This window comes from Corythoichthys intestinalis, chromosome 15, assembly GCF_030265065.1.
Source record: "Corythoichthys intestinalis isolate RoL2023-P3 chromosome 15, ASM3026506v1, whole genome shotgun sequence".
NCBI lineage: Eukaryota > Metazoa > Chordata > Actinopteri > Syngnathiformes > Syngnathidae > Corythoichthys > Corythoichthys intestinalis.
In genome coordinates, this window is record NC_080409.1 from 47,853,203 (window position 1) to 47,866,177 (window position 12,975).

At 38.7% G+C, this 12,975-nt stretch overlaps 1 protein-coding gene across 1 annotated transcript in view; it reads left to right on the forward strand.

The window, feature by feature from the left end:
• The window catches only part of stac (SH3 and cysteine rich domain), a 74,070-nt gene that overhangs the window by 32,260 nt on the left and 28,835 nt on the right, over nt 1–12,975 (forward strand). The window contains exons 3-5 of the mRNA XM_057859482.1: nt 3,913–4,046; nt 12,170–12,251; nt 12,331–12,437. Of these exons, the coding sequence (XP_057715465.1) occupies nt 3,913–4,046; nt 12,170–12,251; nt 12,331–12,437 (323 nt within the window). The remainder of the gene's footprint in view (nt 1–3,912; nt 4,047–12,169; nt 12,252–12,330; nt 12,438–12,975) is intronic.

A 12,975-nucleotide genomic window follows, 5' to 3' on the forward strand; every position in this document is an offset into this window, starting at 1 on the left:
TGAATTTTGATTGTTTTTACATCCGTAGCGCCGCAACGCATGCTAGGAGGAATGCTGGATGACAACAGTGTTGACAGCAGGTGGCAGCAGAGGTTGACTGTCTCCCCCAAGGGAGCAGCGATGGCCAAATGAGGATTTTTAAAACAATAAGGCTTTGCACCAAATTGGTTCAAAGCTTAATGGTGGTTTATTTGGTTTCATGACAGTCTTATGATGCCATTGTCAAATGAAGTGTTACCAGTTAATATCTTTTGGTGTAGATATCCCAAAATAAAATGAAGACAACTGCGGCTTATAGTCCAGTGCGGCTTATCTATGAACAAATGCCGGTTTCATGTCAAATTTGGTGGCTGGCAGCTTATAGTCGATGCGCCTTATAGTCCAGAAATTACGGTAATATGATGTATAATAAATGTTTTTAGATCGTTAGTTTGAGAATTAGAGGGTATTTAGGGGTACTCAAAGGATTCATTCTGACCTACGTGGAAATTTGTGTGACGTTGCCAGCTTAGGAACGGAACTTGTTCGTAACCCAGGGACTAACTGCATATGGGATTGTGAATAGAACTGATATGTTTACATCGTCACCAATTATCATACAGTATGTAATTAGCTGATTTCATACCTAATTTTCTCATGCAAGTGTCAAGCAGGTTAAAAGCGCTTGGTGGGTTAATACTTTTTAACAGAATAGCACGTATGTGTCACATTTCTCAGGACCTGTCACATTTCGATTGCTCTGCGTGTCATTTTTCACAGGTTTATTTAAAGCCAAGAATAGCAGCAGAAGCTGCAATTTGAACGTGCAAAGATGGCAATGACGGAAGCGTGGCGGCGTCCTTCGCGATTTTATTCCCTTTGCCTTTTTGTTTCCTTACATAATGATTTGAGATACAAGATCAGTAAATGTATGTCAAGGTATTTTAGATAACAGACACTTGCATTGTAGCTAGTGTTGTTCCGATCATGTTTTTTTTTTTTTGTGCTCCCGATCCGATCCCGATCGTTTTAGTTTGAGTATCTGCCGATCCCGATATTTCCCGATCCGAAATTCCAATCATATCCGATAATTTTTCTTAATCATATACATTTTGGCAATGCATTAAGAAAAAAATGAATAAAACTCTGACGAATATATACATTCAACATACAGTACATAAGTACTGTATTTGTTTATTATGACAATAAATCCTCAAGATGGCATTTACATTATTAACATTCTTTCTGTGAGAGGGATCCATGGGTAGAAAGACTTGTAATTCTTAAAGGATAAATGTGACTTTGTATATTGTGACTAAATATTGCCATCTAGTGTATTTGTTGAGCTTTCAGTAAATTATACTGTAGCCATGCCCAAATGCATGAATGGAAGTGCAACCATGACTGTGCGTAGTGCTTGATATATCTTCTCTGCGTTGGGAAATAACATTGGGTGTAAAGAAAAAGATCAACTCTCTAACTTTCTTCCCCACATTGCTTCCCACGATATTTCAAATCGTAGGGAGAGGGATTGCAAGGCTTTAGCCAATTAATAAAAGGCTGCAAAGGCTGCCAAAATTCACTCTACTCATTTTAAGCTGCCTTTGAGCTCTCTATATAGGTAAAACGGCACCACTACAGATTGAGCGCGACAATGCGTGAGTGGGTCGTGCAGCGCATGCATTAACTGCGTTAAATATTTTAACGTGATACATTTTTTAAAAAATTCATTACTGCCATTATCGAGCTATATTTGATAACCCTACCTTAAGCCTAAACTAAAGACTCTGGATGAGTGTAACATATTATGTCTGTAACGTTAAATACAATTAGAAAACAATTTAATTAAAAAGGCATGTCCGATATTTTTTTTGCCGGTTCCGATACTTTGAAAATGACGTCATCGGACCCGATCGATCGGGATGTCGATCGGGACATATCTAATTGTAGCCATATTGTATTTATTTATTTATTTATTGTTGGATATTCGTGTACTATTAATTTAAGTGTTGTGAAAAGCAGCTGTTAAACCAAAGCTTATTGGAGGTTTTAGTTTTCAACAGGGCTGTCAAACGATTAAAATTTTTAATCGAGTTAATTACAGCTTAAAAATTAATTAATCATAATAAATCGCAGTTCAAACCATCGATAAAATATGCCATATTTTTCTGGAAATTATTGTTGGAATGGAAAGATAAGACACAAGACGGATATATACATTCAACATACGGTACATAAGTACTGTATTTGTTTATTATAACAACAAATCAACAAGATGGCATTAACATTATTAACATTCTGTTAAAGCGATCCATGGATAGAAGGACTTGTGCTCTTAAAAGATAAATGTTAGTACAAGTTATAGAAATTTCATATTAAAACCCCTCTTAATGTTTTCGTTTTAATAAAATTTGTAAAATTTTCAATCAAACAATAAACTAGTAGCCCGCAATTGTTGATGTCAATAATTACACAATGCTCATGGGTGCTGAAACCCATAAAATCAGTCACACCCAAGCGCCAGCAGAGGGCGACAAAACTCCAAAAAACACAAGTAACAAGTGGACATTACTAGAGATGTCCCAATCGATCGCGTCATTTTCAAAGTATCGGAATCGGCAAAAAAATATCGGCCGTGCCTTTTTAAATTTTTTTTAAAATTAAATCGTTTTCTAATTGTGTTTAACGTTACAGACATAATATGTTACACTCATCCAGAGTCTTTAGTTTAGGTTTAAGGTAGGGTTATCAGATTTATCCCAATAACAGTGGTAATTCATTTTTTAAAAAATGTAGCACTTTAAAAAATATTTAACGCAATTATTGCATGCGCTGCACGACCCACTCACGCATTGTCGTGCTCAATCTGTAATGGTGCCGTTTTACCTTTGTAGAGTGATAAAAGGCAGCGTAAATGAGTAGAGTGAATTTTGGCAACCTTTGGAGCCTTTTTTTAATTGGCTAAAGCCTTACAATCCCTTTCCCTACGATTAGAAATATCATGGGAAGCAATGTGGGGAAGCAAGGTAGCAATTGATCTTTTTCTTAACACCTTATGTTATTTCCCAACGCAGAGAAGATATATCAATTGGTAGCACTACGCACAGTCATGGTTCCACTTCCCATCATGCATTTGGGCATGGCCACAGTATCATTTACTGCAAGCTCAGGAAATACACTAGATATTTAGTCACAATATACAAAGTCACAAGTCTTTCTATCCGTGGATCCCTCTCACAGAAAGAATGTTAATAATGTAAATGCCATCTTGAGGATTCATTGTCATAATAAACAAATACAGTACTTATGCACTGTACGTTGAATGTATATATTCGTCCGAGTTTTATTCATTTTTTTCTTAATGCATTGCCAAAATGTATATGATCGGGAAAAATTATCGGGAATGATTGGAATTGAATCGGGAGCAAAAAAAAAAAAGCAATCGGATCGGTAGATACTCAAACTAAAACGATCGGGATCGGATCGGAAGCAAAAAAAACATGATCGGAACAACCCTAGACATTACACTGTGCTGTCATTTTAATCTGTTTGAGCAGGGCATGTGCGTTAATCGCGTCGAATATTTTAACGTCATTAATTTTAAAAATTAATTACCGCCTGTTAACGCGATAATTTTGACAGCCCTAGTTTTCAAATGTGTTTGTGTGTCACTGCGCTGTCTAGCTGTGGGGATTTGCATTAAAATACACAGGTGCTTTTATTCCCAATACAAAAACTCCAACACACACTGTAGTTGAAATTGAACGCTGTTTTTGTAGTAGCAGTTGTGTTTTCAACATTGACAGAAGAACTGAAAAATGTATGGACAGGCAAATCTGTAAATGCATGCTATGCAAAGCGAAGACTCAGGAATACAGATGGACAGCATATGCTAAAATGTCCTTATCCATCAGCATTGTTTGTGTTTGTTAGGTACCACAGCAAAACACGTGGTATTCTTGGCTGGCAACACGGCGAAGCACGGCCTGCGCTGTAAAGCCTGCAAGATGAGCCTCCACCACAAGTGCGAGAACGGCGTCGGACAGCAGCGCTGCATGGGGAAACTGGTGAGACCTTTGTCCTTCATTAAATATGCATACCCGGGATCACCTTCTGTAGCAATCAGTAACGCAGATTTGACTACATTTCAGCTATGATAGAATTGAATTGTTGTTTATAAAACACTTGATGTAGTGGCACATTCGCCTGACTTTGGCGAATCAATAATTAAGTTATATTGAAAGTAATTAACCACAGTGATTACATTAAGCCATTTATAGCAGCCAAATACCAATATATTATTATGAGCTTATTCCCCACCAGAATGCGCTTATTCAAAAAATCACACTCCACTGTATGTGTGACTGCAGTACATCTGTGACTCTCATCCATCCATCCTCGTCATCCTCCTCTCTCTCATCATCATTATATCATCCCTCTGCCAGTCAATCTGCTAGCTAATTGTCACAAAGCACGCCACCAGCACAAAACCTCTGACCTAGCTGCCCGGCTCTGGCAAAACGTCACTGCCATCCTATTTACGTCGCGGGATCAATGCCCTGAGTGGGCGTCATTATGTTCATGCCAGTGTAACACCTCATCCATCATCATTGGCCTTAACTATCAGGGTGACAATCATTAATTTTAATGATTTTTTTTTTTTAAGTGACGGACAGCACTGAGTAAAGAAACAACCAATGCGGTAACCATTATGCTCTAATACTATATATTGAAATTAGAATTGTCCGATAATGACTTTTTAACCGATAACCGCATAATGACCCAAAACCGATAATAAAAAGCTGATGTCAGTGTTATCATTGTAAAATGCTTTTAGCGGCTGACATTATTGCTACCCGATAATATCGGACAACACTAATTGAGATACACTCTAAAGATGTGAATTAAAAAAGAAATGGCAATTACCGTAATTTTCGCACTATAAGGCGCACCTACATAAGCCGCCACCCACCAAATGCGACATGAAAACGCTGTATTATGGGATATTCATACACAAAAGATATTAACCGATAACTTTATTTGACAGTGGGATCATAAGACTTTCATGAGACCAAATGAACTACCATTTGCGGCCAATTGGTTCAAAGCTTCATTGCTTCAAGAAGCTTCATTTGGCCATCACTGCTCCCTCGGGGGAGACAGTTAATCTTTGCCGCCACCTGCTGTCAACACCGTTGTTGTCCAAAATGCCTCCTAGCATGCATTGCAGCGCTAAAGGTGTAAGTAACAAAAAAAATCATAATCATAACTATGACATGACACTGTAATGTGCATTAATGAATGCTTATAACAGATTTTTGTGATTCATTTAGTGTTATCTGGCAAATTATCTCACTTTTGAAGGACAGGGATGACACTGACATCTGCCATAAGCATTCAGTAATGACCATGATAGTGTCATGTTATAAATATGACCGTCTTATGACAGTCTTATGACGCCACTATCAAATAAAGTGTTACTAAATGAAACAACTGGAACAGTAACCGAATGAATAATTAGCAAATTTATGGTATGTGCTAATTCTTCAGTTACTCTTCTAGTTGTTTCATTAATTGAGAATTATGGTATTTAGTAACACTTTTGTTGACAGTGGTGCCATAAGACTCATTAGACAATAATAACTATGACATAACACTGTCATGAGCATTAATGAATGCTTACAACAGATGTGATTTAGTGTTATCCGATAAATTATCTCACTTTATGTAAAAGCTCCAGGTTGGAAATGGAGCTAGTGACATAATTTGCCGGATGACAATGACATAAGCATTCAGTGATGACCACGATGGTGTCATGTCATAATTATGACAGTTTTATGACAGTCTTATGACGCCGCCTTCAAATAAAGTGTTACCTATTTACTAGGGCTGTCAAAATTATCGCGTTAACGCGCGGTAATTAATTGTTTAAATTAATCACGTTAAAATATTTGACGCAATTAACGCACATGCCCCGCTCAAACAGATTAAAATGACAGCACAGTGTCATGTCAACTTGTTACTTGTGTTTTTTGGAGTTTTGTCGCCCTCTGCTGGCGCTTGGGTGCGACTGATTTTATGGGCTTAAGCACCCATGAGCATTGTGTAATTATTGACATCAACAATGGCGGGCTACTAGTTTATTTTTTGATTGAAAATTTAACAAATTTTATTAAAACGAAAACATTAAGAGGGGTTTTAATATAAAATTTCTATAACTTGTACTAACATTTATCTTTTAAGAAGTACAAGTCTTTCTATCCATGGATCGCTTTAACAGAATGTTAATAATGTTAATGCCATCTTGTTGATTTATTGTTATAATAAACAAATACAGTACTTATGTACCGTATGTTGAATGTATATATCCATCGTGTCTTACCTTTCCATTCCAAAAATAATTTACAGAAAAATATGGCATATTTTATAGATGGTTTGAATTGCAAAATAATTGAAATAATTTTTAAGCTGTAATTAACTCCATTAAAAACTGTAATCGTTTGACAGCCCTACTATTTACCCGAACAAATCAACAAATAAGCCGCACTGGACTATAAGTCACAGGATTCAAAATGAAGGAAAAAAGTAGCGGCTTATAGTCCGAAAATTACGGTAATTAATTGAAAATAATAATAATGTTTTCCTGCAAAGTGCGTTTTATCACCAAATTGGTGTTGTCGTTGTAGATGCTACAATGTTCATTCAAAATAGTTGAAAACCTTTTTGGAGTAAATTTTTTTTTTCTAACAGATGAAAACATTTTAAGTAAAAGTCGAATAAAACTAGACTAAATTAGTCATAATTAGTTTTCGTCAACAAAAACAAAGACAAACACTATTTGAGATGACTAAAATATAACTAAAACTAATAAGTATTATTGTCCAAAAGACTAAGACTAAAACGAAAATTAAAAGGGCTGCCAAAAACCAACACTGGAGCTAAAATGGCGGACGAGACTCCGGCGTCGTGGAGTCCAAATCGCGTAAGTTGAGTATGTCGTAACCCAGGGACTATACGTACTATATTAATATACTAATAACACTTGTTTATACGGTACATCCTGTCATAGTGTATTTCTGCTAAAGGGACAAGCGGAAGGGGAGCAATGATGTGATCTGCTCTCAGGAGTGGAAAATGAGGTTAAAAGGTTAAAGCGGACAAAGTTTCCCCTGCGGGATTCAGCTCTAAATTGGACTGTGTAAACTTGGGACGCTTCTGCGGGCATGCTTGTTTCCCTCCAGCCTGAGAACCCTCCTAAAGCAAGACGACATCTGTTGCGTCATCGCACTCAGCGGACACAACATTAGGAACACCTGCACATGGTGATGATAATACAGTACAAACATGTTTTTACAATATCATTCAGCTTCAGAATTACAACCCCTAGCAAAAAGTATGGAATCACCAGTCTCGGACGAGCACTCACTCAGACATTTGATCATGTAGAACAAACTCAGATAAAAAGCTTGAAAAAAATAATGAATTAGTTCAAAAGTGCAACTCTTTAGCATTCAGAAACACTAAAAGAAATGAATAAAAAACATTGTGGTGGTCAGTAAATGTTACTTTTATAGAGCAAGTGCAGGGAAAATATACAGTGCCCTTCATAATTATTGGCACCCCTGAAAAAGATGAGTTTTTTAGCTTCTAATATTTTTTTAAAATTCAAATAATATGGGACCTTAATGGAAAAAAAGAGAAAAATCCAACCTTCAATACAAGTGCATTCATTCAGTGGGGAAAAAAATCCCACATAAAGAAAAAAATTATTTGACATCAAATAATGTGTGTCACAATTATTAGAACTACTGGTGGTAATACTTTGTGTACAACCCCCTTTTGCCAACAAAACAAGGTTTGGGGACTGAGATGGCCATGGGAGGAGCTTGATTTTGTGTCTGGTGAACCATTTCTGTGTAGATTTGGCCTTATGTTTAGGGTCATTGTCTTGCTGAAAGACCCAGTCACAACCCATCTTCAGCTTTCGAGCAGAGGGGAACAGATTTTGATTTAAAATGTCCTGGTATTTCAAAGCATTCATGATGCCATGCAGCCTAACAAGGTTCCCAGGGCCTTTGGAAGCGAAACAGCCCCACAGCATCACTGACCCACCCCCATACTTCACAGTGGGTATGAGGTGCTTTTCAGCATGCGCATCTTTCGTGGCACACCAGACCCACTTAGAGTGTTTGTTGCCAAAAAGCTCAATCTTGGTCTCACACAAAAATACACACGGTCCCAGGCTTCAACCGGGACGGTGTGCTTTGGTCAGATGAGATGTCATCTTTGTAAAATCTCACTGGAACAGCACCAAACCAAAGTTCCAGTATCATCACCTTGTCCAATGCAGAATCTTGATTCTTGACTCCACAATGTTTTTTATTCACTTCTTTTAGTGTTTCTGAATGCTAAAGAGTTGCACTTTTGAAGTAATTCATTATTTTTTCAAGCTTTTTATCTGAATTTGTTCTACATGACTGACTGAGTGCTCGTCCGAGACTGGTGATTCCATACTTTTTGCTAGGAGTTGTATAATAAAAGTTTATCACATGATTTGCTATTTTACCAAAGTACACTTGCGCTAATGCATGATATTTCTCAAGAAAAAAATAATAACAATAATACAAATACTGACAAATCTGAGAGTTACTATAGGCCAGTCACTGCAAACCTCTTCCGATCAGATATCAAGCTGGTAAATAATAGAAGACTTCGGCACAGACAGACTTTCAGTCCTGGTGTCCCCATTTGAGGTCACGGAACTTAAATCCCCTCCTTTTTTTCCCTCCCACTGCCAAAAGCCATCTGTATTTGGATGGATGATTTATGACGGTCATGCATGATTTAAGACTATAATCATTCACATTCTTTTTAATTCACATATAATGTCAATTTTCGCCCGGGCGAAATTCCAAGTGCTCGTTCCCTTTGCTTCTCCATTAGCTTGCTCAGCGACTGAGACCGTTTCTATGACTCCATTTGCACCAAGGTCTTGGTCTGCTGCTGTTCCCATCAGTGCTTGTTATTGTCTGTTTTGGTTTAGTTTGATGTTGAACTTTCTGAATAGGTGGGAAAGAGCTTCAGTATAGCATAGTATGGTATCACATGGATGAGCCAGACGTATCAATACTTTGAGATGTGATAAGATGCAGTTGACTACTTTGTTCATTTGGATTAGACATTAAAAACTGTAAATGGCAGCCATTGAGTTAATCATAGAATAGAATAGAATAGAATAGAATAGAATAGAATAGAATAGAATAGAATAGAATAGAAAGCCCTTTATTGTCATTATACAGTTGTACAATGAAATTCCTTTAGGGTGCAGAACAGGTAAAAATCTCAAAGTGGCTTGCAAGAATAAAAGCATAAAATCTAAATAAATATGAAATATGTATGAGGTAGTCCTATGTTCAGGCAGTGCAAATAATTGAAGTGAAGTAGCAGCAGTTGACAGTGAAGGCATTGAATACTGCACATTAACATTGCATGTAAATAAGTATTGCACATAGAATATGTGTGAATAGAAGTTATGTAGCTGAAGTTGACAGTGCGGCATTGAATATTGCACATTAATTTTGCATGTAAATAAGTATTGCACATAGAATATGTGTGAATAGAAGTTAACTAGCTGAAGTTGACAGTGAGGCATTGAATATTGCACTTAGTAAGTATTGCACATAGTATATTGCATGTAAATGAATATTGGACATTCGGTGATGTGGTGTTACAATGGCTATTCAGAGTGGAGATGGCTATAGCAAAGAAACTGTTTCTCCATCTGTTTGTTCTTGCTTTTAAACATCCGGGAACCAGGATGTGAGCTTTCCTTGAGGATGTTTAGAGCTCTGCTGAAGCATCGAGAGGCGTGGATGTCCATAAGGGAGGGGAGAGGACAGCCAATGATCATCTGCGCCATCTTGACTGCCCTCTTAAGCCCCTCCCTGTCTGCAGCAGTGCAGCTCCCGTACCAGGTGGAAATGCAGTATGTTAGCAGGGTCTCAATGGATGAGTGTTAGAAGGCCAGCAGCAGCTTCCTATCCAGCTTGTTCTTCCTGAGGACTCGCAGCAAGTGCAGACGCTGATGGGCCTTCTTAATGATAACTGTTATGTTTGCTGTCCATGAGAGTTCATCTGAGATCTGGACTCCCAGGAACCTGAAGGTGTGGAACCTCTCCACACATTCGCCGTTGATGTACGGGGGCAGCGGGTCGGTACCGTTCCTCCTGAAGTCCATGATGACCTCTTTGGTTTTGGTGGTGTTCAGGGCCAGGTTGTTGTCTGAGCACCAGGCTGAGAGTTTGTGGACTTCCTCTCTGTTATGTGCCTCATTTTCCTGTGAGATTAGTCCAATCGCTGTGGCGTCATCAGCAAACTTGACGATGGTGTTGCTCCTGTGGATTGGACTGCAGTCGTAGGTGTAGAGGCAGTACAGGAGGGGGCGGGGAGTGGGACTTTGCCGAAACAAACCAATGGTTTCCATAAGTTTGGTACTGTGATCATGTCATTATATTATCTGTCTAATTGTGCTAAGAATGTATTATTGCAGTACTTCTCAAATGGTGGGGCGCGCCCCCCCCAGGGGGGCGCAGAGCGATGCCAGGGGGGGCGCGAGTGACCTCGGGGAACATGCTTTTTTTTTTTTTTTTTTGCCGTATTAGAGAGAATAAAGTGTACTTGCACATCCACTCCGTGGGTGGCAGTGGCGCTCTCATTTTCAAAGTGCGTGCAGTATTTTTGAAGTAAGCAAGAGCACACGGAAGAGACTCATGCAGAGCTGGACTCACGCAGCGACCCACTGTCTTCTTCGGTTCTCACGTGTCCGGCCGAGAAGTGCCGTTTTCGGCTTGGGATCGTCACGACCACCGCCCTCACCTACGGTTCTCCCTCGGCCGCCGAGAATGCGCTTTTTTCGGGCCGTTTGCCTTTGACTTTTAATATAGTGGGAAATGAGGAAAGACCACTGTTTACTGAGTCTAAAAATGATTATAGCGGAGAAGCCAAATCAGTTAAGACGCCACTTAAAGACATTAGACCTCAATCTCATTGATAAGCCGCTTGATTGTTTTTCAGCGAAAATGTGCCGAATATTGCCAATTGTCACAATCGTCCCGCTTTGTCAGTGTTATATCAGTAAACCAGTGAGCACTGTGGTGAATCAGCGAAAATAAAAACTTTCCTTCTGTCCAAAGACTTCCCCCCCCCCCCTTCTATTCAGTTTTGTTTTTTTTCGGTCAAATTTTTTGGCATGTTGTCCTGAAGAGTAAATGTTTCTAATCAATTTGAATTTGTTATTATTTACTGATTTTCTTACATTTTATTTTTCAGTATCAAATGGTCAAAAATGTACCTTGAGTGTATTTTTACAGTTTGGATGTGACTTTTTTTTTTTTTAACTTCAGGCAAATTGATGCGCGTTAAGTCTTTTCTGTTACAAGCAACACAATGTTAAAAAAGTTATACTTTATTATAAGTTGATCTATGTTACTTTTTTTCTTTAATAGAAAAAAAAGGACACAATGTTAGGCTGAGGCGTACTTATAATAGTAATATAGACGAATGATACTATTTACAGTGGCGGCAGAGAGTTGGGGGGGGCGCGAAACATTTACGTCTTCCTTGGGGGGGCGTAACAGAAAATAATTGAGAAGCACTGTATTATTGTCAAGGGTGCACATAAGTGGTCCGCATGCGCGCATGCGTACCGGACGTAGACAAACGCGCTGGCCCTCAACGACTTCCATACGCTTTTGCGTACCGATGGCTGACCACCGTATTTGCGGCGGACACGAGAAAATAACTTCTCAAAATGTCAAAGAAGCAGGCCACACTGAGTAATTACTTCCGTGTTCCCCCACCCCCGTCAAAAGACAGACAGGCGACAGAGACGTCACCGGAGCTACCGAAAAAAAGGACTTTTGCTGAAAAGTAGGAGGTACCATGGCTAGAAGCAAATGATGCTCGCACGGAAATGCGGTACAAAATGTGCTGTGAGAATCCCAATGTCGCCGATAAGAGTAGCGCATTTTATGTAGGGTCAAAGAATTTCAGCCATCCAAACTTTGAAAAGCACGAAAAAAACAGAGAGCATGTGGCAATTAAGCAAACTATCGATGTCAAACAGGACCCCGCTTCTGAGAACCTGGGGGAAAAAATTATGTGCACCCCTGATTATTGTGTTTCCTTGCAGCCAAAAGGCTTCCGGCGTTACTACAGTTCGCCGTTACTGATCCAGGAACAGTATGGCTGCATCAAAGAAGTCATGCCCATTGGTGAGCGTCTTACTTCTTCCTAATACATGATTAGATCTCTTGAAATGTCTTTTGAGATATCTCTTGTTCTGTATCACAGCTTGTGGCAATAAAGTGGACCCGGTCTATGAGGCGCTCAGGTTTGGGACGTCATTAGCTCAAAAGGCCAAGAGGGCTAGTGGCTCGGAGTCTCCGCACAGAAATTCGGTAAGGTAATTCAAAGATGACTGTTTTGTCTTGCTGTGTCAAGAAATTAAAGTGCGGATGAAATACAGATGAACCTTATTAAAACAAAGAAAAAATCATTAAAATTATGGTAAAATTCTAGCAAAAACAGTAGTGCTGCAAGTAATTCGATTAGAAAAAAGTTTCAAATTAAATTTTGCTGCTTTGAGGATTCGTTTACAAAGTGTTGCATTTAGTTTTATTGAGTTGGGTGAATATACGGCCCTCTAGTAGCAACAGTGAACATGACATAACTCGATTAACATGGAGGAATCCAGCTGCTCCCTGTCAAGACTAACATAAGGTAAGTTTTTGTTTGAGTTAATATGTTTTTTAATGCATTTGTAATTTAGTTTGTAGGTATATTTAGCAGAATGTGTTTGAAGGATTTGTTAAGAGCATTGTGTGTTCGTGTTTTATGGACACCGAAACAGCTGAGCGGATTTTGGTGAAATTTTACATAGTTGTACCTTTTTGATCTCAGTAGGCCTTCATTTAGTGTGGAAAATTAATTCGAAAC